General features: G+C 46.9%; 1 protein-coding gene across 1 annotated transcript; it reads left to right on the forward strand.

Annotated features, from left to right (window-relative positions):
* Positions 1–20,885: 20,885 nt before the first annotated feature.
* Positions 20,886–24,203, forward strand: LOC109772738 (lipoamide acyltransferase component of branched-chain alpha-keto acid dehydrogenase complex, mitochondrial). The gene is made up of 7 exons (XM_020331437.4): positions 20,886–21,338; positions 21,674–21,799; positions 21,971–22,353; positions 22,444–22,691; positions 23,177–23,265; positions 23,545–23,772; positions 23,864–24,203. Exons 1-7 carry the CDS (start codon positions 21,000–21,002, stop codon positions 23,975–23,977), a joined length of 1,527 nt encoding a protein of 508 aa, XP_020187026.1. The 5' UTR covers positions 20,886–20,999; the 3' UTR covers positions 23,978–24,203.
* The last annotated feature ends 664 nt before the right edge of the window (positions 24,204–24,867 follow it).

Here is a 24,867-nt window from a genome sequence, read left to right on the forward strand (position 1 = left end):
CTTGAGCTTCTGTTTGTGTTTCATCCGTAGTCGGATGTTGATCTTATGTATGATGTATTGATATATTCTTGCGGCATTTGTATGCCTTGTATCTATCTCCTTCTTTTATGTAATGTTGATGTAATGATATCCACCTTGCAAAAGCATTTCAATATGCGGGTCTATCCTTGGTGGGACCTTCGAGTTCCTCTCGGATAGGGTCGCATATTGGGCGTGACAGCAAGGTACAACTTGTAAAAACATCCTATAGTGTGGGGCGGAGGGATTAAACAATAAAATAAGAATAGAGCGATGCTCAACTGACTAATCACCAAAAAGATCAAAAGAATCTTTCAAATTGTTAAAATTTTATAATCCATGGAAGTACAAGATTTTGAAAATATTGATCAGGCACAGTGGCGAGAATGAAGGTGGATGGAAGGGAGGGGGTAAAGAGACATATGCCACTTTCTATTCTTGCAATGAAAAGGTGGTTAGGTAGGCATGATGATTGCCAAGGAGGAAATGAATGGGAGAGAGAATCAGTTGTCGCTATGTGAATGAAAATATGTCGCATATTCAACACATATTCTAAATTATTTGATCACTTTGTTACCAAGAGGATGGCAATTTTATTACCAAGAGGATGGCAATCATTTTTATTGTCATGACATTTTCTATTATCATAACAAATTGATATATTAGAGAAATGCGAGTTTTGTAAAGTAGCATGGCAGTTTTCATGTTTTCAAAGCATGGAATTTATAAACTTATGTTTTCTATTTTTTATAAGAAAAGATGCATCTGTTTTTTGCATATAGCATTTTCTATATGGAGAGTGACTGTTTTAAAGTTTCGCGTGGAATTTTATTTTTCTAGATGCATGATCTTTTTTTGTCATACTCATTGTAAATTTATAAATTAGAGAAATAACAGTTTTATAAAGTAGCGTGTCATTTTAAAAAAATTGGTTTCGCTATTTTTTATAAGATTTTCTTTTGTTCATGCCATTTTAAAAATAAAAAAGTTAGTTAACTAGGCCTTTTTGGCCAATCCCCCCCCCCCCCCCACACACACACACAAAGCGATCAGAAATGAGTAAACATGTACTTACAATGCACGTTGATATTAAGGAGAAAAATAATTACATGTTGATATCACATAGGATATCATTTACACGTTAATTACGTGGATAATCGCAGATGTTGATATTTGGTATGGTATTAGTTGTGCGCCAAACATGTTGAGCCCTCGCCATTGAAGTAATGTAGGTCGTTGGATTGACATAGTTGGATGATCGAGATTTGTTGGATTTTCCCTTTGGGTCTTTTATATTATTACTTTTGACCATAGGGTCTTTTTATATTGGTAATAAAGATGGCTTGTTGCTTGTCTGTTGTAGTTGTGTAGTGTCCTAATTGGGTTGGGCCTTGTCCATTATGTTATCTGTTCCTTTGTGTTAGATACCTCGATGTTCCTTCAACTACGTAGAAAGAGAGACAAATATTAAGGCACATAGTCTCGCTAAACACATTTTATGCCTTTCTTTAGGACACCATGTGTGGCCCCTTAATACTCCAGAGTAAGTTGTATTCCTATGAATGTGTTTAATGATCAATAAAATGGAATGTGTTTAGGCTAAAAAGAACCTAAGCTGACCAGCCCTTTTCTCCATTTTTTTGTTGATATATGGTCTTTCCATTGCAAGTGCATGTGTCTACATTACACAAAAGGTGTTAAACAACAAAACTAACATTGTACCCCCTCAAAAAAGATTGTGTGTGTCTACATTACACAAAGCACGCCTTGCTTGTCAATTAGAGGCTGGGGCGCCACCTAGTGGCGCCGCTTGAGGCGTGCTGGTGCGGTGCTTGGTTTGCTGCCGCCCATTCAACTGGCTTGTCTGGTCCATGTTGTGTACATCAGCATTTCTAGGAGGCTTGGCAGATAAATGCTATTCATTTGCATCAGTAAGTCACATACGAGTTGATGTTCATTACAGAATGATATTTGGATTTTGGCTTTAGCAGGATGTAAATGCAAAGCTATTGGTACACTGGTGTACAGATCTAAGCATGGTAGAGAATCAAAGAAAATAAGAAATTATAAGTTCAATTGTAGATAGAGGACCATCCATTACAGTTGGTTCAAAGGTAGTGTAGAAAATATGTTTGTATTTATTAGCACAGGAAAAAGACATACATAGATACAACCTGATGGCATGGAAAATGCATTACAAACAACTCTTATTATTGTCACTGACCTCCAAGCAGATGCTCGTCGGCGCCATCGTTGGCTCGCCATTGTCGTACGTCCTCACCATAGACCATGTCTCTCTTGCGGGGGTCACAGAAGTAGCGTCTGTCGACGTATTATTTCCTCGAATATACCTATCGTTCTGGCACGGAGATTTAGTAGTTCTATTTGAGTCATTTTTCAACATCTTCTTCATTTTCTTCTGCTCTTTCTTCTAATAAATTAACAAAATTAGAACCATTATTTTTAGTGGATTTCTGTACATTTTAATATGTTTCCTTTAGCCCCATAAATGCCACTATGGAGCATGTCCACCTTGCAATCTGATCTGTGGGGAAGAACTTTCTTGTGGCCACAAGAGTAAAGAAAGGTCTAGTGTTTAATCAATATGCTGAGTGTGTTATTGCAGCAGTATACCACGAACTACAGGGTCCTTTGATGTCTAATAATCTGAACACTACCTAGGTGTTATGGCTCTATTCCCCCACCGAACCATGAGTTCACAGTTAAACCAATGAAGAAGAAAATGGAAAAGCATACAGAATGAACGCCTGTAACACCATGCCCACCATGCCAAGTAGTTTCAGTGCCATGTTTTCGAGAGCATCTAGGCCAAGAACCAGTAGGTTTTGAACGACATGGCCCTCTTTTTGGTAAATGAGCGGCAAGCAAAATTAGAGATGGGCTTACTTTGTAATGTCAGCAACTCCTGGTGAGGTCTCAGCTGACAAGAAACACCATAAGAGTTTACATAAACTATACTCGGAAGAATAACACATACTGTTATACGTGACTCTAATGCCACATTAGTCAAATATAGTACCTTATCAATTTTTCACTGCCAAAAATGACAAGGATTTAACTTTGACAAAACAGGAAGCAATGAACAATAGACATGTACCACTGGAAGAACTCCAAACCGTGTTCGTTCCCAACTCCAGGAATTAGAATTGACCTGCAAAAAATGGCATCCAAAAAGGTATTTCCAATGGAAATCGTGTTGGACTGTTGTACCATTAGCAATGCATGTTTAAGCTAATGAAGAATTGGGGAAACTGAAACTTTGGCTTGAAGATGAATTAACAATCTTCTGTCCCTCTTATCAATAGCCGGTGAGCGGCCCGTGGGAGGTGGTGACTGTCGGTGTCAAAACCGGCGGATCTCGGGTAGGGGGTCCCGAACTATGCGTCTAGGATCGATGGTAACAGGAGATTGGGGACACGATGTTTATCCAGGTTCGGGCCCTCTCTATGGAGGTAATACCCTACTTCCTGATTGATTGATCTTGATGAATATGAGTATTACAAGAGTTGATCTACCACGAGATCGTAATGGCTAAACCCTAGAAGTCTAGCCTATATGACTATGGTAATGTGTATATCCTTTCCGGACTAACCCCTTCGGTTTATATAGACACCGGGAGGATCTAGGGTTCACATAGAGTCAGTTACATAAGAAGGAATCTTCATAGTTGGTCGCCAAGCTTGCCTTCCACGCCAAGTAGAGTCCAATTCGGATACGGGTACAGCCTTCGGCCTTCATGTCTTCACAGCCCATCAGTCCGGCCCATGGATAACAGGCCGGACGCCCGAGGACCCCTTAGTCCAGGACTCCCTCAGTAACCCCTGAACCTGGCTTCAATGACGAGGAGTCCGGCGCGCAGATTGTCTTCAGCATTGCAAGGCGGGTTCCCCTTTCCGAACTCCCAAGATAGTCTTCGGATGCGATGATAGTATCCGGACCTGTCACATACACACCATACATAACCGCAGAGAGAATATATATTTTTACACGAGTTCTATCCGCTGACAGCTTTTTACAACACGACATCACGTCTGTCCGGTCATAATTTCGAACCGTTTTTCGTCTGCCGCTCCACGTTTTGAGACGCGGTTGCCATCGGCACATTTTGTCAAAGCGGAGATCGTGTCCCCTTATCGCGGGATTCTCATCAATGCGGGCATGGGTAACCCAACCGTGCCGTTTATACAGCCCTTGGGAATAGGCGAGTTTTTAGGGCGAGTGGGGAGGCGCTTGATATTCGCGGCATTTATAAGGGGATAAGGATTCTCTTCCTTCACCCACACCCTTTCTCTCCTTCAGTCCTTCCGTCCTTGAGCTCCAGCGCCCAAGCTTTATCTTTTCCTCGTTCGAGAAGGCACTCCAAAGATGTCCGGATCTGGAGCTGGAGGCAAGTGGATGGCCTCCTCCGTCAAGAAGAAGGACATCACGGAGCTCCGGGAGGCCGAATATTTAGCCAAGGAGATTGCTCACCGGCTCCCGGCAAAAGGGCAAATCGTCCCTACCCCCGAGCCCCATGAGAGGGTTGTGTTTCTCACACACTTTGTCCGCGGGCTGGGATCCCCTCTTCATCCATTTGTCCGCGGATTGATGTTTTACTATGGGTTGGACTTCCACGATCTGGCCCCCAATTTTATCCTCAATATCTCGGCATTTATCGTCGTGTGCGAGGCCTTTCTCCGCATCCCACCTCACTTCGGCCTATGGCTGAAGACCTTCAATGTGAAACCGAAGGTGGTGAGCGATCAACAAGCAGAGTGCGGAGGCGCCATGGTGGGCCAGAGGCCCAATGTCACTTGGCCCGAAGGCTCCTTTGCGGAGACGGTGAAGGGATGGCAATCGGGGTGGTTTTACATCACCGAGCCACGTGACACCAATTGGGTAGCGACCCCCGAATTCCGATGCGGAGTTCCGATGCGGCTCACTTCCTGGCAAGAGAAGGGACTGACCTGGGAATCTTCGAACGAGATAATTGGGCTCCAGACATGCGTCCAGAACATGATAACCAAGAAGATCAAGCTTGTCACTGTGATCCAGGTTATGCTCATTCGCCGGATCCTTCCGTGCCAACGTCGGACTTGCTATTTGTGGGAGTACGACCCAGCCAAGCACCAGATGCTACTAGAGCTCTTCAGCGCGACGCACGAAGGTATCTGGAAAGCGCTCTTCAAGGCTGGCGAGAGCCACGCCCACGACTGAAGATCACGGGCTTAGCTTAAAGCGCCACGCCAATCCGGTAAGTCTTTTAATGTTTTCAAGGTATACCGTTCACCAGCATATTTTGATGATGGATTCTAAGCTCTCCTACCCACTTTGCCAGGCCTGGATCGAGGTGGCGGGGCAGATTAACTGTCCAGCTCCGCTTCCTAAGGAGCAAGAATTCCCACTTTTGACAAAGATGTTGTTTCCGGCGCCTTATGACGTGCCGGAGAAGAAGGCCAAGAAAGCAGCCAAGGGGGCCAGGAGTGGCCTTCGCCGGAAAGGAGCTTCGAGCATGATGTCCGAAGATGAGACTCACTCTTCGTCTGCCGAAGACGACGACGAAGAGGAGGAAGAAGAAGATGACTCCCCACCTGAAGCGGGGAGGAAGAAGAGGGCGGCCTCCAAGAACTTGGAGGCGAAGGCGCCCAAAAGGGGAAAAGGCTCCCCCGCGAATAACTCCGCGTGGGATGTCGATAGCAATCCGAAGCGGCCTTCCCGTGCCAAGCCTCGGGCTAAATCGTAAGTATCAAAAATCCTTACGCACGCCCGAACGTCCGTCCTTTCTGCCTTGCAATGATTGAATCGTGTTATTGCAGTCCGGCTCGGGACAGCTCTCCGCTATCTTCATCGGAAGGTTCGCTGGACCCAAAGGAGAGGGCCAGCATGTCGCCGCCGCCCGCTTACTCCCCCTCGGCCAAGGGTGACGACGAGGAGGCGTCTCGAAGGGCCTCCTTGGACCGGGGGAAGACTCCGGAGATCGTCAGGGCGGCGCCCCAGGATGACTCCCGGACCGCCAGATACATGGGGGAAAAAGCCCCTACGGAGACGGACGATGTGGGCCGAGTTCTATTCGACCCTCAGCCGGATTCTATTCCGGAGACCTATACGGCTCCGGAATCCAACAAACGGCCCTTCCCGAAAGGAGGGGGCGTGCTACCAGTGTCCTCTGTCCAACCAGAGGCGCCGGATCATCTACTGGAGGCGCTGCAAGGCGCCTCCATCATGGATGAGCACCGTGCCCATATGGGTACGGTGGTTGAAAAGGTTCGGTCCGTCAAAAACGGGCTGACCGAAGCCTGTGCTAGCCTTCTAGCAGGCTTTGAGGTGAGTACATGATTGTAAGAAGAATATCACAGCGTAGACAGTAGCCCCTGATGCTCTGTTCAGTGTCCGGAAAGAAAAGCCGAACAAAGGATCAAAATTAATTTTCGCAGGAGTCTAACATAAAGTGTCTATGTGAATAAGCAGGCCTCGTTGCGGGCTGCTACCGCTCAAACTGCGGAGGTCTCTGTACTGAAGCAGAAACTGGAGCGGGCTGAGGAAGAGCTCGGCTGCGTGAAGAAGCAGCTGGAGGATAGCCAAGGTATGTTGTAACATGCGTGTATATTGAAGAGTAAATTGTTCAAGTTGACTAAAGTGTAAAGAACTTTATTAGGGGCCACGACCGAGGTGGCGGCCCTCAAAAAGGCGTTAGCCGAGGCAGAGGACAAAGCGTCCAAGGAGCGCGCCGCGCGCGAGAAGCACGAGGCCCAAGTGGGCGGGGCGCAGCAACAGCTCTAGGGCGCGATCGAGAGATTTGAGTCCTTGGAGCGCGATTGTAAGGCGCAAGAGTCCGAACTGGCGAAGGTCCGCCAGAGCGCACAGGATGTATGAGCCGAAGCCCAGAACGCCCTCCAGGAAATTCAGGCGGCCAAGAAGATTGCGGCGGGTAAGTCTTTCACCATGCCGAGCAAGTATTTAAAGAAACGTTCCTTGTACTTATCCGGATTTGGGTTTTCCGGGGGCGTTCATGGATCTGCCGCAGTATATCAGATACTGTCGAGCATTATAGAGCTGAAGAAGGGATGTCTACGGAGAAGCTATTCTGGTCCCAATATCTTGGACCCGAACATCCGGTGCCCTTCAGCGACCAGCTAAAGCAGTTGGTCGAGCTGCACAGGTCGGCAGAGCTAGCCATGAAGGACCTGATAGCCCGGCTGTGGCCTGCCGAGCCTATACCTAGCAGCTACTTCGGTCTTGTTAAGCGGCTTGTAAGTGCCTGTCCGCGGCTCAAAGTCGTGAAGCGGTCGCGGTCTGTATTGAAGGTGCGTGTATGGCATTTGCCCGCATCAAGACGCATTGAGCAAAGCTGGATGCTAAGAAGCTGATGACCGAGGGACCGCCGGAGGGCAAGGAGCATCGTCGACCCGAGCTCTATTTTGATGGTGTCCTGGAGGGGTCCCGCCTTGTGGCGGAGCAATGTTCGAAGGATGTCATATTCCCATGAGAACATTTGTATTATCCTGTCCTGTAATATGGAACAATGATGTTATGTATTATAATGCTTGCGATTTATATTTTACCTCCTGTGCAGCCGTTTATGAAATCTGAGGGTTGACCAGTCGTCGGCTTCTGCCCCCATGTAGATAGTACGGGGGTGTTCGGGATAAATCTAAACACTCTTTACTCCATATTCTGGTCCTTAAAGGAGGTGTTTAGCGCAACGAACAAGGCAATCAGACTATGCGGTCTTTAGCGCCCTCACTTAGCCATAGGAGTTTGACAATTAAGAAAGTTGGCGAAGCCCCTGGTATTCGGAAGGCCGGACTAGGGGCGTTGTACACGCCTAATCGGGGGAACCGATTCTTCGCGAGAAGCGGAAAAAATCTCTAACGATTTGGAACCTCTCGAACAGCTGACCAGCTCTCGCCGCATCATGACAGTTAGTTTTCGGCTTTCTCTATTGAGGTGCTCGTCCGGAAGAACCGGGACACAATCGCAGTAGTTCTCCCTTTACTACCCTAGCCGATATAGCGAAACGTAAGGTAGCAAGCACAGGAGCCGGGCAACCCAACTATTGACCCAAGACATGATTCGGAGCCGATGCATATAATGCTATAAGTTCGGGGTGCCGAACTATACTGTAAAAGTGTTCGAACTTTTATTGCCGTAATGCGGGGTGTAATGAAGCCCCTGGCGTAATGATACGTATAATGGTGTACGCGTGCGGTAAGCAATATATACAAAGGTGAGGAAACAGGAAAATTAAGTAATAAGCTGACCCCCACCATGTATTAACTATTGTGATGTAATTAGTACGTCGAGGCGTACTTTGTGCAAGTAATGCGATAAGCAAGTAAAGCTATTTAACATGCCGCAACCAAGGGCGAGCTGCGTGCGGGTATGTAAAACAGGTATGGCAATCGTTTAATAGAGACCACATGGGGATTCCCTTGTATGCCAGAGCTCCTCGCCTCCTTGGTGTGTTCTGCAAGCGGGTCGTCCGCATAGACCTCGAAAAGGGAAAAACCCGTAATAAAGAGAAAAAGTAAAGGTGTGCGAATCCCAGGGTCGGTCAAGCCGCACTGTGGATAGCGAGCGAGTTATGCCTCCGTCAGTACCCGTGGGATTTTGAGTGCGTAATTATGTACGCACGGTACGAATGCCATTTCCTCATCGGGGCTGGGACGGAGGCCGAATTATTAATTCAGCTCTTGACGAATCGAGCTGCCCTGTTGCAGTATAGTCCGGACCTTCTTAACGATGTCCGGGGGCTCGGCGGCCGGATTATGGTGCCGCTTTAGAAGGCCGCTCTGTATTTCTGTTGCTAGGGCTGCAGTGTGCTCCTCTGTACGGAGGGAACGTTCCGTGCTTCCATTTACTGTAATGACGCCGCGTGGACCGGGTATCTTGAGCTTGAGATAAGCATAATGTGGCACTGCATTGAATCTAGCAAACCCGGTTCGTCCGAGCAGTGCGTGGTAGCCGCTGCGGAAGGGGACGATATCAAAGATTAGCCCTTCGCTTCGGAAGTTATCCGGGGAACCGAAGACCACCTCCAGCGTGATTGAGCCCGTACAACGGGCCTCTACGCCTGGTATGACTCCTTTAAAGGTAGTTATCGTGGGCTTGATTCATGAGGGATTAATGCCCATTTTGCGTACTGTATCCTGATAGAGCAGGTTGAGGCTGCTGCCACCGTCCATTAGGACTCGTGTCATATGAAATCCGTCGATAATTGGGTCGAGTACCAATGCGGCCGAACCGCCATGTCGGATACTAGTTGGATGATCTCGACGATCAAAGGTGATCGGGAATGACGACCATGGGTTGAATTTTGGGGTGACTGGCTCTACCGCATAGACGTCCCTGAGTGCGCGCTTGCGCTCCCTTTTGGGGATGTGTGTCGCATATATCATGTTCACCGTTTTGACTTGAGGCGGAAATTTCTTCTGCCCCCCAGTGTTCGGCTGCCGGGGCTCCTCGTCATCGTCCTCGCTCTGCGATTCACCTTCCTTATTTCCGCTATTTACCCTGCTGGCTTGCTTAAAGACCCGGCAATCTCTGTTAGTATGGTTGGCCGGTTTGTCTGGGGTGCCATGTATCTGGCACGGACGATCGAGTATGCGGTCCAAGCTGGATGGTCCTCCGCCGTTCCTTTTATAGGGCTTCTTTCGCTGGCCGGACTTGGAGCCACTGAATCCGGTGTGAACTGTAGTGTCATCGGTGTTATCGACATTACTTTGGCCTATGTGTATGTTGTGCCGGAGCTTGCCGGTGCTGTTTCTGGCCTCGGAGGGGCCTGCTTCGTTGGCTATGTTTGTACTGCGAGCCAGCCAACTATCCTCTTCCGCGCAAAAGCGGGTCATAAGTGCCGTGAGGGCTGCCATGGACCTCGGCTTTTCTTGGCCGAGGTGGCGTGCTAGCCATTCATCACGGATGCTGTGTTTAAAGGCCGCTAGGGCTTCGGCATCCGGACAGTCGACGATCTGGTTCTTTTTGGTTAGGATACTGGTCCAGAATTTTCTGGCTGATTCTCCAGATTGTTGAACTATGTGGCTTAAGTCATCGGCATCCGGTGGCCCGACATATGTACCTTGGAAGTTGTCAAGGAAGGCTTCTTCCAAGTCCTCCTAGCTGTCGATGGAGTTCTCAGGCAGACTATTTAGCCAGTGTCGAGCTGGTCCTTTGAGCTTTAATGGGAGGTATTTGATGGCGTGGAGGTCATCTCCTCGGGCCATGTAGATGTGGAGAATAAAATCTTCGATCCACACTGCGGGATCGGTTGTTCCGTCGTATGGTTCAATATTGACGGGCTTGAACTCCTCGAGGAATTCGTGATCCAGCACCTCATCTGTGAAGCAGAGAGGGTGTGCGGCGCCTCTATAGCGGGCCGCGTCACGGCGCACCTCCGATGAAGTCCGTCTGCGGCAAAATTCTCCATTATCAGCCTCTAGCTCGAACCGGACATAGTTCGGCCGCGAGTCCCCCCTCAGGGACAGGTTTTTCAATGAATTTAGCACATCGCCGAAGGGCGAGTGTTGGAAGATATCTGCGGCGCTGAACTCGAAGATTGATAATCGCTCCAACTCGGTGTCCGGGAGCGTGCGAGGTTCGGAACTTATAGCCGGAGACGAGTCCGGAATTCCGTTGACGCTGATATTTCCTGGTGTTGAGCCTGTGTGTGGTTCCAACGCCGCGGACTCTGTGGCTTCGGATGGTGCAAACTGCTTCTAAGGTCGTAGCAGTTGCAGGAACCGTCTCTAGAGTCTGGTCCGATGACAGATTTAAGTCGTGTTCATCGGAGCGAGGGGGAGCGATCGCAGCAGCCTCAAATCCATTGAAGATCAAGTCTCCACGGATATCCACGACATAGTTCAAGTTTCCAAATCTGACGTGGTGGCCAGGGGCGTAGCTATCGATCTGCTCCAGATGGCGAAGCGAGTTGGCCCGCAGTACGAAGCCGCCGAACACAAAAATCTGCCCGGGGAGGAAGGTTTCTCTTTGGACAACGTCACTATCGACGATTGAAGGGGCCATCGAACCTTTCGTCGACTGCACATGGAACTCTCAATGAAAGCACCAATGTCGGTGTCAAAACCGGCGGATCTCGGGTAGGGGGTCCCGAACTGTGCGTCTAGAATCGACAGTAACAGGAGACTGGGGATACGATGTTTACCCAGGTTCGGGCCCTCTCTATGGAGGTAATACCCTACTTCATGCTTGATTGATCTTGATGAATATGAGTATTACAAGAGTTGATCTACCACGAGATCGTAATGGCTAAACCCTAGAAGTCTAGCCTATATGACTATGGTAATGTGTATATCCTTTCCGGACTAACCCCTCCGGTTTATATAGACACCGGGAGGATCTAGGGTTTACATAGAGTCGGTTACATAAGAAGGAATCTTTATAGTTGGTCGCCAAGCTTGCCTTCCACGCCAAGTAGAGTCCAATCCGGACACGGGTACAACCTTCGGCCTTCATGTCTTCACAGCCCATCAGTCCAGCCCATGGATAACAGACTGGACGCCCGAGGACCCCTTAGTCCAGGACTCCCTCAGTGACCACCGCGACCTGTAGAGAGGCAACCTCAACCAGTGAAAGGGGTGGGGCCAAAATCTCATTGCACCTGCAACATGGAAGGAATGGCACCATTGAAACCGAGCCTTTTGGTTTAGTCTTTATCTCAAACATGAGTTCCTACTCTTGAGTGAATGAGAATCACAATGTACACATAAAAGGATAGTAGTTATGATAAGATGTTTATACCTTTTTAATCTATCATAAGATGTTCCTACAAATTACAAATATGAAATATAATACATCAAACACTGCCTTTAAACATAATACTTCCAGGGATACTATGCAGCTAGCTCAACAACAATCGAGAAAAGAATATGGATTGGATTACATCTGAACCACTGACTATAACATCAACATTTGCAAGGCAAGGCTTACATCTCCATATTGCATAGGACCTGACGTAGAAACATTTCAACAAACATATGGCGGGCTTGAGTGTAGGGCAAACCTGAGAGCACTCTCGTAGTCGTAGATGGTCTGGACAAACGCCATAGAAAGGTGGGTCCACGAGATGGCGGATCTTGTCGCAGTAAATGTCAACGGCAAGGACCGTGTGCGGGTTCTCGGCCATGAGCTTCTCGTAGAGGTGGAAGCAGATGAACCCACCGGCCTCGATGACGCAGATTGCGACCTTCCCTGTGCGCAAGGTCGACGACAGGGATGCGGGCTCGGGGGACGACCTCCTTCGGGATAGATCGTACCACAAAAGGGCTTGACTTCTTGCTACTGGGAAGAAGTTGATGGTTGGCATCGGCTGCAGGGCCAAGTCGTCATTCTCCATGGCCACCTAGCTAGATCCAGCCCTCGCCATCTCTCTCTCCGCGCTTAGATGGAGGCGAGGACGAGGCGCGCCACCCCTGCTCGGGCCAGCGAGGTGGGGTTCTGCGAGGCTAATGGAGTTGCTGCTCCTTGCTCGGGCGCCGGAGGTGCATCAGACGTGGGGGCGGCGGCGGCACTACAGGTTTGGGAACCTAGAAGTGGAGAAAGCGCAAGGGGGCTCGGACGCCTTGGAGTGGCCCAATTAATTTTCCTTTTGTTTATTTTCTCTTATCTCCAATGAACGTACAGGGGAAGCCACCAACCCACGCGCTCCCTCGATCCGTCGTTTTCTTTAGCCAATCGATCGATCCTACATGGCACGCGCGAGCGAGCGCCCTTGATGCACACATTAATGTTTTGGATACCTCACACATAAAACAACATAATTAGGTGGAAAATAAATAAATAAATATAGGTGTTAAACAACAGAACAAAGTCGTTTCGACTAGACCAATAGCAGCTCTCAGATGTTGTTTTAGTTGTACGTTGATATTATTCTCTTATACGTTTCTTTTCTTTTTTTAATAACACAGTACAGACGCATGCGCTCATGTATACGCGCATGCACTCATCCCTATAAACACACACACGCGGATGCTATTCATATGAGCACCTTCGAGAGACTGGGCAAGCATATCATCTTGAGATTTACGAATTCACCATAATTAAGTATGGCAATGGGTAGGGTATGGGGAGGGTAGAGCAATACCATACCCATACCCGTGTTGTCAATGCGTACAAAATTCTACCCATACCCGTACCCACGGGTATGAAACTTTACCCGTACCCATACCCGGCGGGTACCCATACCCATTGTGTACCCAACGGGTAGATCAAATAGTACACAAGTTATTCACAATTTCACATTCATCAATGTCACATTTGACCAAAAAAATATTTATCTCAACTCAGTAACAGATAGATGAGTACATAACAATTATCTCAATTCAAATTGACGATTGGTGACAACTTTAACATAGATTCAGAATCTCACGACACACTTCATTGGTAAGGTATACGTGTCAGTATAAACAGGTAGGGTATGGTTATATCCATGGGTACAAGGCTATACCTGTTCCCTACCCATGACTTAACGGGTAGGGTATAGGTACTACTCATGGGTATAAAATTGTGCCCATACCATACCCATGGGTAAAATTGCCATCCTTAGCCACAGTCGCCTTGTAGTTGACGATAACGTCTCCTCCAACTGAACGCGTTTCATCGAAAATCTTGAAATAAATCCAGCAAAACGCGACCACCAGGACTTGAACTCTGGTGGGCTAAGGATGCCACTGTTCTCCTAAACATCCATCCAAAGGTTGGTTCGCATACATTTGTTTTCTTTTGATAGACACACCACGGCTTGCTGATCTATAAAAAACACACCAAAAGTGTCTACCCTGTGCACGGCAAAAGAAAAAAGGTTAGAAATTTGAGAAACACGGATTAAAAAAATGTTCACGAAAATAAGCTTTTGTTTTGCAACTTTTGAAATACATTACCTCTGTCCCAAAATTCTTGTTTAAATTTTTTTAGATACATATGTATTTAACACTAAAATGTGACTAGATACATCTGTATCTTGACAAATGTAAGATAGGAATTTTGGGACGGAGGGAGTATTCGTGAAACTTAAAATGTTCGTGGAGCTATAAAATCTCACAAATTTAATGTTTGCCGCCACTTTTTTTAAATGTTCGTCGTGCAATTAAATTTTCTTCAAGATTATTTGAAAAATGTCCATTCATGTATTAAAAAAATACTCAACTGGTATTTAAAAATGTTCATCCTGCATTTAAAATGGTTCAACATAATTTGAAAAAGTTTATTGCATATCTAGAAAAATATTCAACTAGTATTTAAAAATATTCACCGAGTATTTAAACATTGCTCGCCAATATGGTCAATGTTATTTAAAAAATATTACACATGTAAAAAAGGTCATCATCCATTAAACGAAAGCAAGTTTTGTTCATGTCTATATTTCACCGAATCTACAGAGTTACCTGCTTAAAGGATTACAATCTGTTGAGTTTAATAGGAGTTGGGATTATGAGAAAATATTATCGAAAAAGTTTTAGTAATAAAATAAATAGTTTTAAGAAAAAAAAACCGGGAAGCGTTTCTGTGTTACCAAAATGGTTTCGGGGCATATGAGGTAATATTGGACGGACTAAAAAATTTGGGACCTAATATAAATACTAGCAAAAATGCATTGCAACGGGAGAAAAAAAATCATAATCTCTAATGGTCCTGATCACATTTTGTTGTATCACCGAGATACACTATCACTCTCAATTTCTTTGAATCATGAACATTTTTTAAACTCGTGAACATATTTGAAATCATGAACATTTTTCAAATTCATGAAAACTTTTACAACTTTTTGAACATTTTTCTGAAATCAGAACATTTTTTTGAATTCATGAACAATTTATACTATTTGCAAACATTTCTTTAAAATTCTAAACATTTTTTAACAATTTCATGAATCTGTGAACATTTCTAGAATGGACGAACATTGTTTTGGAAATTAGTAGAACAATTTTTGAAATAGACGAACATTTTTTGATTTAACGAACATTATTTGAAATGCATGATCATTCTTTTGAATCAGCAAACATTTTATGAATGAATAAACTATTGTGTAAGTCACGAACAGTTTTTCAATTTTTAGGATATTTTTCCATTCATGAACTTTTTTGAATTGGCGAAATTTTATTCAATTTTTAAATAAAAAAATTAATACACAAACTTTAAAAAAATCATGAACATTATTTGATTTTCTAAACATTTGTTTGCAAAATTTTGACATTTTTTTAATAAGGAGACATTTTTATAAGATTGCAAACATGTTTTGAATCTATAAACATTTTATGGTTTATTAAACTTATTATCTCAAAATTATCAATTTTTGGATTTTTTAAGTCCCAAATTATTTAAAGTAGAAAGAAACAAAAACCAAAAAAATGAAAAATGAAAAAAAATGAAATTTAAAAATAAGCTGCCCGGACATGGACCGGCCCAAACGGGTGCACTGCGTCTTCTCCCAGTGCGCAGAGCGCAATATAGGAGGTCCCTAGTGCATGGGCCAGCCCAGGCAGGGGACCCATTGTGTGAAACTTTTTTATCATTTATAGGTGGCGTTGGTGGGTTTGTCTCAAAAAAGGTGGCATTTGTGGGTAATCTTTTGCAACTTTGTGGCAATTTCTATGACATACTGCAAGAAGCAATAACCTCTTTATTATTAGGTATAAATGAGAGGCCTCCGGTAATTACCGTGAGCCTCCTACGATTTATTTAGGGGCTATGGGCTAATAGAATTTGCTAAAGGCCTCATAGGAGAAAGTTGATGAGCCCTATGTGCCCAATAAGGTTGCCCCACCCCCTTGGGAGGGCTGAAATGGGGTTGGAAAGGGACTTCTCTCCTTGACCGGCGCGCAAGGGGAGTTCCCCTCCCCAAGTGGGCCCCCTCCTCCTTCCACCTATATATATGTGAGGGGGGCACCCCCTCTAGAGACACAAGTCCCTTTGATCTCGAGTGCCACCCTCTCTCTAGTTTGGATCTAGACTTTTTCTAGTTCTAGTTTTATCTCTAGTTCCTCATAATAGAGAAGCCCCGTGAGGTTCTCTTCTCCCCCCTCTAGTTCTCCAGCGACACAAAGCTCTAAACGATGAAGGGATGTCGGATCGTGAAGCCCATACACGTGCAATCCGTAGAGAGGTCCTTCTTTCGGTCTTCGATTCGAGGGATCGTACGTGAATGGTTTGAGGGAGTTCATCAACGATCTATGCGAACTCTTCTGCAGCTGCAACTCGAAGTTGGTAATGATCTGATCTAACCTTGTTTTTGCATATTTATAGTGATCCGGCAGTTTGATGCGTAGGGTAATTTTTTTTGTTTCTACTATTCCCATATTGTGCACCTCCGCCTATCTGTTGCCACCGGAGGTCACCTTTACGCGCCCATGGCTCAACATCATCCACCACAATATCATGGCCGAGACCATCCCCAACCCCACCGACAACGAGTGGGTATGTTTTGTCTGGTTCTTCATCCGTGGGCTCTGGTTTTTGAGTCATCCCTTCTTCAGGGTCCTCTCCACTTCTACTAACTTCAACTCCACCACCTTTCCCAAATTCCATCATTCACATCTTGTGCTTTGTCACACTTTGTGAAAGCCTTCTTGTGTTGCCAGCCGCATCTTGGTCTGTGGCACAAGTTCTTTTTGTGTCAAGCTGCAGATCAACGCAAATGAGAAGTGTGAGTGTGGCGGCGCCAACATCAACAAGGTGGCCGGCTCCAAGTAGACCGGGACTTCATGGATACCGACGAGAACAGGCAAGAGGAGTGATTTTACATCTCAAATGTAATATTAGAATATCTTCCTCGGGCCGGCATCTTTATGCCCTTTACTCTGAGTGCCCTGACCAGGCGCTACTCCTAGAAGCCGTAGTGTAGCTCGGATGAGTTCGACGTGGTCAAGAAGTCGTGCCAGAAGACCTCGAAGCTGGTAGACGAGGGATTGGCACTCGAGCAGGTCATGCATGTTGCCCTTAGCCAAGAAATCTAGTCATTCCAAGCGAGGGTGCACCCGATGTGGGAGTACAACGGGGTGGACGACTCTACCCGGGCCATCTGAGGTGGTACATCATAAAGCTCTCTATCAGGAATTCGATCAGGATCATCGTCCCCTGGGGAGTCTCCGTCCACACCCCGCCCTCAGCCCTCCCCCTCCATCATCTCCCACTACCGCCGTCGTCGCTGAGGACGTTGCGGGGCGAAGCCCCTGTGGTGAGGCGGCGGCGGCAGCGGCGCAGTCCTCAGCCGGCGGTAACGTGTGGGGCAGCGGCGTCCATGTTCGTCCTCCTCGAACGGCAGTGCGCAGCGGGTTGGCGGTGGCCAGGAGATCTTCGGCGGCCATTGGTGGATGAGATTTTGGCTGCGATGAGATTTGATCTGGGCCCGAGGATTTAGATTGAGATCCACTGCGGCTGCGCCTCGTCTCGACAACGGCAAGAGGAGATCCCCCTGGGTAATCTTCGCGGCACGAGGACGTCCGGGTCTCTTGGCCCGGGCATGGTGGTGGTGGCTGCCTTCTCAACCGAAGGCGGTTGGCCAGGCTGGTAGTGACGGATCTTGGATCCCACTATTAGCACCGGTGGCGAGTTGGGGAGACATAGTCGCCGGTGAAAACCGAGCCGACTCCGGTCATGGCGGGCGATGGTGGCGTCTACGTCGTTACCTTGATGAAGGCATCGTCAAGCAACTATCGTCAACCTGCTCGTGCCGCTCCAGGAGAAATCCTAAGATCACCGGACTGGACGATGGTGGCGCTGCGGTGTCGTGTTCCCTCTTGGGAGCATCGTTTGGGGAGCGGCGCTGGATGGAAGAGGCGTGAGGTGGTGTGGCGTGCCTTCTCTCGCGTCGACGACGGCGGGTCTCGGCGGCATGGAGCAGCGGGGTCTCACCGGTGGCCATGCGATGATGGACGAGCGTAGGATGGTGGCGGTGTCTGGCGTCGTGGTGGCATCGACGGCAGCTAGACCGGGCAAGGTAGATGCAGCAGTACAACACTGAAGATGGATTGGTGGAAGGTGGCTGCGCCGGCCTCATATCCGGCAGGCGTCCTGGTTGAGGAGTGCGCCGGACTGGTGGGTGCCCCATACCCGGCAGGCGTCCTGGTTGGGACCTCAGGTTTTAGATGTTAGGTTTGGCTGCGAGGTCTGTTTGGTATTAGGCCTAGACTATCAGCACCCCTTCATCAACTGGATAGGAGTAGCGACAGATGTTGCCTAGACTGTGGCTTTAGTCTTACTGATGTATGACTTTGTAAAGTCTTGTGTGAATAATTAATTAAGTGGCTGCATGCATCGTCTAGATGCAGAGACCGGAGATCCTCCTCCTTTAAAAAAAAATCTAAGGTGGCTTCTATGAGGGCAAGTACATTGGGGAAATGCTCTCGCTCATGTTTAAGGTCAAGACAATCAATTTCCTCAACGGGGCCACCGCCGGTGGATTCTCTGCCATAGTGCTAATAGTGGAGGTAAACACGTGCCCTATATGTCCTTCTAGTTGATGATCAACTTGGGTTATATGTCTTGATAGTCTGCTTGTTGTCGCAGCCATGGTACACCAACATCAGCTTCCTGACTCTACAACCCGAGGACCCCCAACCCAAAGGGCAGATTTGGCTTTGATCCGAGGACACCACCAGGACCACACACGTGTCACGTGGGCCCTGCGATCACGGTCGACCTCAACGACGACAATTAGATTAGCCACAATAGAGAGTAACATACACTAGTAACATACACATATCGCTAGACTATGTTACTACCTTTACGGTGGATAGTAACAAAAGTATGATGTCATGCAAAGCTTCATTTATTAGGTTATAGACACATATTGCATTGGGATATGTGATGTTACAGTAACTAGCTAAGAGGATGCTTGGATCCAAGGGACTTATTTTAGTCTGATTAAAAATAGTCTCTTTAAGAGGCTAAAGTTCCAAGCATCCCTGACTAAAAAAAACTAGTCTTGAGACTAAAATTTTTTAGTTAGGGGTACCTCTACTGAAATGTGGATTAGTCCTCTCTCTCCTCATTTAACTCCTCTCCTTTAACACAGGCGAGTTCTGGATTAGAGGGTTTGGAGGATAATAAATGCTCATTAACTTGATTTTAGTCTCTTTAATATTTGGATCCAAGCATGGATGAGGCTAGCAAGTTTTAGTCCCACTACTTTTAGTCATGGGACTAAAACGTATCCAAGCCCCCTCTAAGTTACTAGAACTACCTCTCTCCTTATTAACTCATTGCCACATAAGCAAATTTGCTGAGTTGGACTCGATGTTACTGCTTAAGTTGCTAGTCTTACACATGGCACATCCACCTCGGGCGCCGCTGGGCAGGATCCGCCTGAGGAGACAGGACGGGAGAAGCGCCAAAGGTCCTTCAGGACCAGGCTCCTCAAACGACCGCCTTACCTGTCTCCACCGCCTCGGTTCCATGCCTGCTGGGGGTGCTGTGGAGCTACTACCCGCAACTTTTGGTTCTGTGTTGGGGCACTAACACGCTCAAATCCTCTATCTACAATATGGTGGTTTTTTAACCAAGTTTGGGCCGCTGGGAGGCGTAATACGCTACGTACCGCTAGCTTTTTATTAACTAAAAGTGATGAACAGGATGTACAATGATGAACTTTCCTTGTTGGGGTTTGCCGGGCCAGGGAAAGTGCACTCGCGCATACGAAAATAAACTCTGAGGGAGTCAAACCCCTATCTACATAGTGTGGGCCTTCTTTTATAGTCACAAGGGGTCACTATAGTGGCTACAAGGTAGCGGGTACAATATATGTACAGTGGAATACCTATCACATTAAATGCGGGGGCATGTATCTTCATATCCTGTTGCCCGGGTTGAACGCATGTCTTGTCATAATGTAGCAGACTTTTACTGGCATAACACTTTTACCGCGACACGCTGCAGATGAAGTGTCCCTCGCACGGTAAAAGGGGGTGGTGAATCACCTTGGGTGCCTCCTAACCCTGTGGAGGCGTGTACTCTATTTGACAACTCGCCATGCACCATGGTAGACCGCATCATACCTGTACTTAGCCCCGCCGCTGTAGCCCTGCGCCTGACAGCCTCTGATTGCTCGTTCACGGGGCGGCCGATGGCAGGGCGATAGCGGATGAGGGAGTTGTCGTCGGGGGGCAGAACTCTTCTAGGGTAATATTGGCCTTGACATTGTTAGTGGTGCCAGAAGACTCTTCCTCAAGTGTGATGTGTCTTGTCGGTGAGAGTCTTGATAAAGACCTGCATGCCACCATGTTGCCACGGGCAGTGTGGAAGTATGGATTCCTTGTGGACATTCTAGTTACCAAGGGTGCGATCATCCTTGAGATGCGTGCCAGCAGCGAGGCAATCACCACTTCCTTTGAGGTAGGTTTCCTCTCTCTTGGATCTTGACGAAGATCTTCATACCGAACCCCGAGCCAAACCGGCGGCAGCCACGTAAGTAAATTCAGAAGTGTAAACCACCATCAGCTCCCCTCCCCCTTCCCAGAAATTCGCCGCTGTCTTCGCGGCAACGTCCGAGGAAGGTAACACCAAGGAGGCCGCCGGGCCCATCGAAGACAACCTACCCGTGCCCAATCTTGGTATGCGCGCCCGAACGCCCACATATCCGGCCAATCGTGTGGATGCTCTAGACGTTCTTCTGAAAATTAAACTATCGTCGGTTGTTAGATGCGTGTACATGTGGAAGACGAGAAATAGCTAACGTTTTGATCATGTGCTGCTTACCTCGAAGGCATTATACACGTGCCTTGGCAGTTAGCACACCAGCTGCCACACCCACAGCAGTCCCATATCACTTTGTCGAGCAGATCAGATGAGACCAACAGCTCAGCGCTCATGTAGCAGACGGAGCTGGCAGTGGCAGTTGCACTGCCCCGCACTCCTCTGCCTCCTCCGCTCCCTACTTCCAACTATCCACTCCATCAATGGTCGCAACCCCCCACGCAGCAGCCGCAGGTCTATCTCCACACTCAGCCCGCCGGTAGCCCTCCTCCCGCAGACACATGGCCTGGAGGCGGCTCGCCGCCCGCTCCCGCCGCTGTCCCGTCCCGCCCGCCCCGCGGCCCGCGGCGCCGCGCCCGCCCCCGCCGGCGGGACCCGCCGCGGCCACGCCGCCGCTTCGCCGCCTCCTCCTCCCCCTCTCGCCGCCCCGCTTCGCCGCCGCCGCAGCCTCCTCGCCCGCGCGGCTGTTCCACGCCGCTGCGGTGCGCTGGGGGAGCAGGTCGCTCGCCAGTGATGCCTCCGCGGCGAGGGAGCCCTCCGCCGAGCTGGTGGAGGTGCCCCTGGCGCAGACGGGGGAGGGGATCGCCGAGTGCGAGCTGCTACGCTGGTTCGTCAGCGAGGTGCGCCTCATCTATGCCGCCTCCTTCCTTTGTCACTGCTTGCTTCCACTTCGAAGTCTGCTTTGGGAAATGTTTGGGGGAATTCTACTGTCAGTTGCGATGCACGCTAGCAATTAGTACTATATATATAGTTTGAGCATGGTGAAGTTCGATTGCTTGTTGATTGCCCGATTGGGATGGTGTTTGCCTGATTATCATCTGAACTACTGTAAGATAGTGCCGCCTATAATCTGAAGAATGTGCTACTCCATTCGAACTCAATCTTGTCTGTTTTGTGTTCATTTATTTACTTTCATCTCAACTTGGACTTGTTCTTTTACTTGCTCGTTTGGCAGGGCGACCAAGTAGATGAATTCCAGCAGCTCTGTGAGGTACAGAGCGACAAAGCAACCATTGAAATTACAAGTCGTTTCAAGGGAACGGTACATCAGATTCAGTTTGCCCCTGGTGACATAGTAAAGGTAGCTTTTGATTATATACTTATAAATGCTTCAGTTTTTGTTGTTGCTGGTATTCCTTTTTTTTACTAGATCTTGGAATCTAACATTATTATTCCTCTGGGAGTCCTTTCAGTCTGAATAGATTTATTTGACCGTCTCCTTAATTTTCTGAAGTCAATGTGTGCTTCTTAGGTCGGTGAAACTTTACTTAAGATGATTGTCAACGGAAGTCAAGTTGTACCTCATGATAGCCTAGCTTCATCCCCTGACATTCCACTTGGAGTGGATACTTCTACAAGTCCTTCAAGGGAAGGCAATGCTCCTCGTGGATCTCTCTCCACTCCAGCCGTCAGGCATCTAGTGAAGCAGTATGGGCTCAGCATCGATGATATTCAGGGTACAGGAAGAGATGGTAGAGTTTTGAAAGAAGATGTGCTGAATTACGCTGCCAGCAAGGGTCTTCTCCAGGAGGCGCCATCAGCTTTGGAAGAGAATGTTGGTCAAGTTGAGTTACCTGAGGGAGGAAAACCGTTACTTGATCCACATTTTTATGAAGATAAGAGCATTCCTCTCAGGTATTACAACAGTTCTTCATAACCTGCTTTGACATGGTTGGTCACATGCATAAGCACTGCAGTCCATAACGGGAACATGTCTTTCTTCAGGGGATACCAGAGAGCAATGGTGAAATCAATGAGCCTGGCTGCAAAAGTACCACATTTTCATTATCTGGAGGAAATAAACTGTGATGCTCTTGTACAACTTAAGGCATCATTTCAAAAGGAGAATAAAGATCATGATGTCAAGCACACCTTCCTTCCATTCCTCATAAAATCTCTATCTATGGCACTGAGTAAATATCCATTGTTGAACAGCTCTTTCGTTGAAGAAACAAATGAAGTTATTCTCAAAGGTATGCAATCTCTGAGTTTCCACTCTTGTCGCCATCATCCTGGAAAATGATCTTAAAACAATTCAGGGCGGTCACTCAGGGGTAGGAGTTTGGAAGCAAAGGATATATCGCATCCTTGGTTTTCTTTGTGCGTGCCTATAAGTAAACCAGGAAATTCCACCTGTCAAACTGTGTAGCTCTCCTTATTAACCAACCTCTAACAAAAAAAAAAGCACTGTTTCTGTTGGTCTGGATGTTCTCCAATTACCGTGTCTTATAGGCTAGATTTCGTTTTATTTTTTTTGCTAATTTGCAATAAGTCAAGAAAAAATTCTCCACAAAAAAAGTTTTCAATAAGATAGGAAACGTGATTTCTAAATAATACTGTTAGATATTTTTTCTTCCTTCCAAAGTGCGCCATATAAAGACATTTATGTGATTATTTCACTGCAAACTACCTTTTGTGCTGAAGGTATCATGACACTGGTTTGTAATTTGTGTATTAGGATTCCATAACATCGGAGTAGCCATGGCTACAGAACAGGGATTAGTGGTGCCAACCATCAAGAAAGTCCAGTCACTTTCTATATTGGAGGTCAGCAACAATTCTTTTCTCCCTTAATTCATGATAAATTTGTATGCCAAAAAGTAATAATGTATTCAGATGACAACCTAGAAAAATTTCGGAAAGATTTGCAGTTAGGCTCCCTATTAGACTGAATATTTCCGTAAACGATTGACTATAAACCTGTAGTCCATTTTTTTTTGCGGGAAATAACTTGTATTAACCTGTAGTCCATTCAATCACATCTTCATTGGGACATAGTTTCTTTTGTGACTTGCCTGCCCAATATTTTTTCCATGATTACACCAGATCACAAAGGAATTGTCAAGATTGCATGAGATGGCATTGCAAAACAGACTAAGCACCAACGATATCACTGGTGGAACCATAACACTGAGCAACATAGGCGCCATCGGTGGCAAGTTTGGCTCTCCTGTTCTCAACCTGCCTGAAGTTGCGATCATTGCGCTCGGCCGCATTCAGAAGCTCCCTCGCTTTGATGATGAAGAAAACGTATACCCGTCCTCGACAATCAATGTACGATCATTGCCGTACATACATACCTAGCGCTGGGCTTACATTGCTTTGCACTTGCACTTACTCGGACATCCTGTTGTATGCCATGCAGGTGACCGTTGGAGCCGATCACAGAGTCGTCGACGGTGCCACGGTTGCAAGGTTTTGCAACGAGTGGAAAAGCCTGGTGGAAAAGCCAGAGCTGCTCTTGCTGCACATGCGATGATCCAGCAAGTTACCTGGATGCAGAGGGCCGCTCGGTCGAATTCGAAAGATGCTGAAGTTCAGATGCAAAGCCAGGTTGGTAGATAGGGCCATAAGGAGTCAATCAACTCAAGTATATGTAACCAATAATTGATTGACGTGGCCTCTCTTCTGCAAGCTATGTGATCACCCTGTGAATATTTGTATATTACCTTGGAAATAAAGCTATAGAAGCAGAATTCAAAATATTTTGATTTATTTGCAACAAACATTGCTTAGTTTGTTGCCTGCGTATAATTTCGTGATGATATGACATTTGTGGATGTATGGAAAAAAATATCAGTGCTCCAAACTGCTTTTAAAACAGTATTTTTACAGGCTTGATTTTTCTTCTTTTTTTTGCAAGGCTTCCACGAATGCCATACACACTTCTGTAACATTCATCCATGTTTACAAATTTTTTTCACTTTGTTTACTACTCCTACTTTTTTACATTTTAATGTTCATCCAGGTGCATCTACACCTGTGAGCAGAAACTCCATGTCGGGAGTGATTTTTTTCTGGTAGGTGAGGCTTTTTGGTTTTTGAAGCTTCTAGTAGGTTGAGTAAGGTTGGATACAGTTGGACCGGGCTTCATTGGAGATGGACGCCAATAAAAAGAGGCAAATGCATTGGATACATTACCTCGAAATTGGATAGCCAGTGTCCATTGGATTGTTGTTGTGTCTTGTATGTTGCATTGTGGGCGCATCTTTGACTCGCTATATGCGAGAAGAAAGAATCCATCGCCCTACATGGACTGGGCTATCACGGGCGGAGCGCTGGCTCCCTATCTCAGGTTTTTTTTTCTTTTTCTGTTTTATTACTTTTATGTGTCTTTATGAAATGGAACCATGTTTATTTAAATTTTAA

The sequence above is a fragment of the Aegilops tauschii genome, chromosome 2 (genome assembly GCF_002575655.3).
Source record: "Aegilops tauschii subsp. strangulata cultivar AL8/78 chromosome 2, Aet v6.0, whole genome shotgun sequence".
NCBI lineage: Eukaryota > Viridiplantae > Streptophyta > Magnoliopsida > Poales > Poaceae > Aegilops > Aegilops tauschii.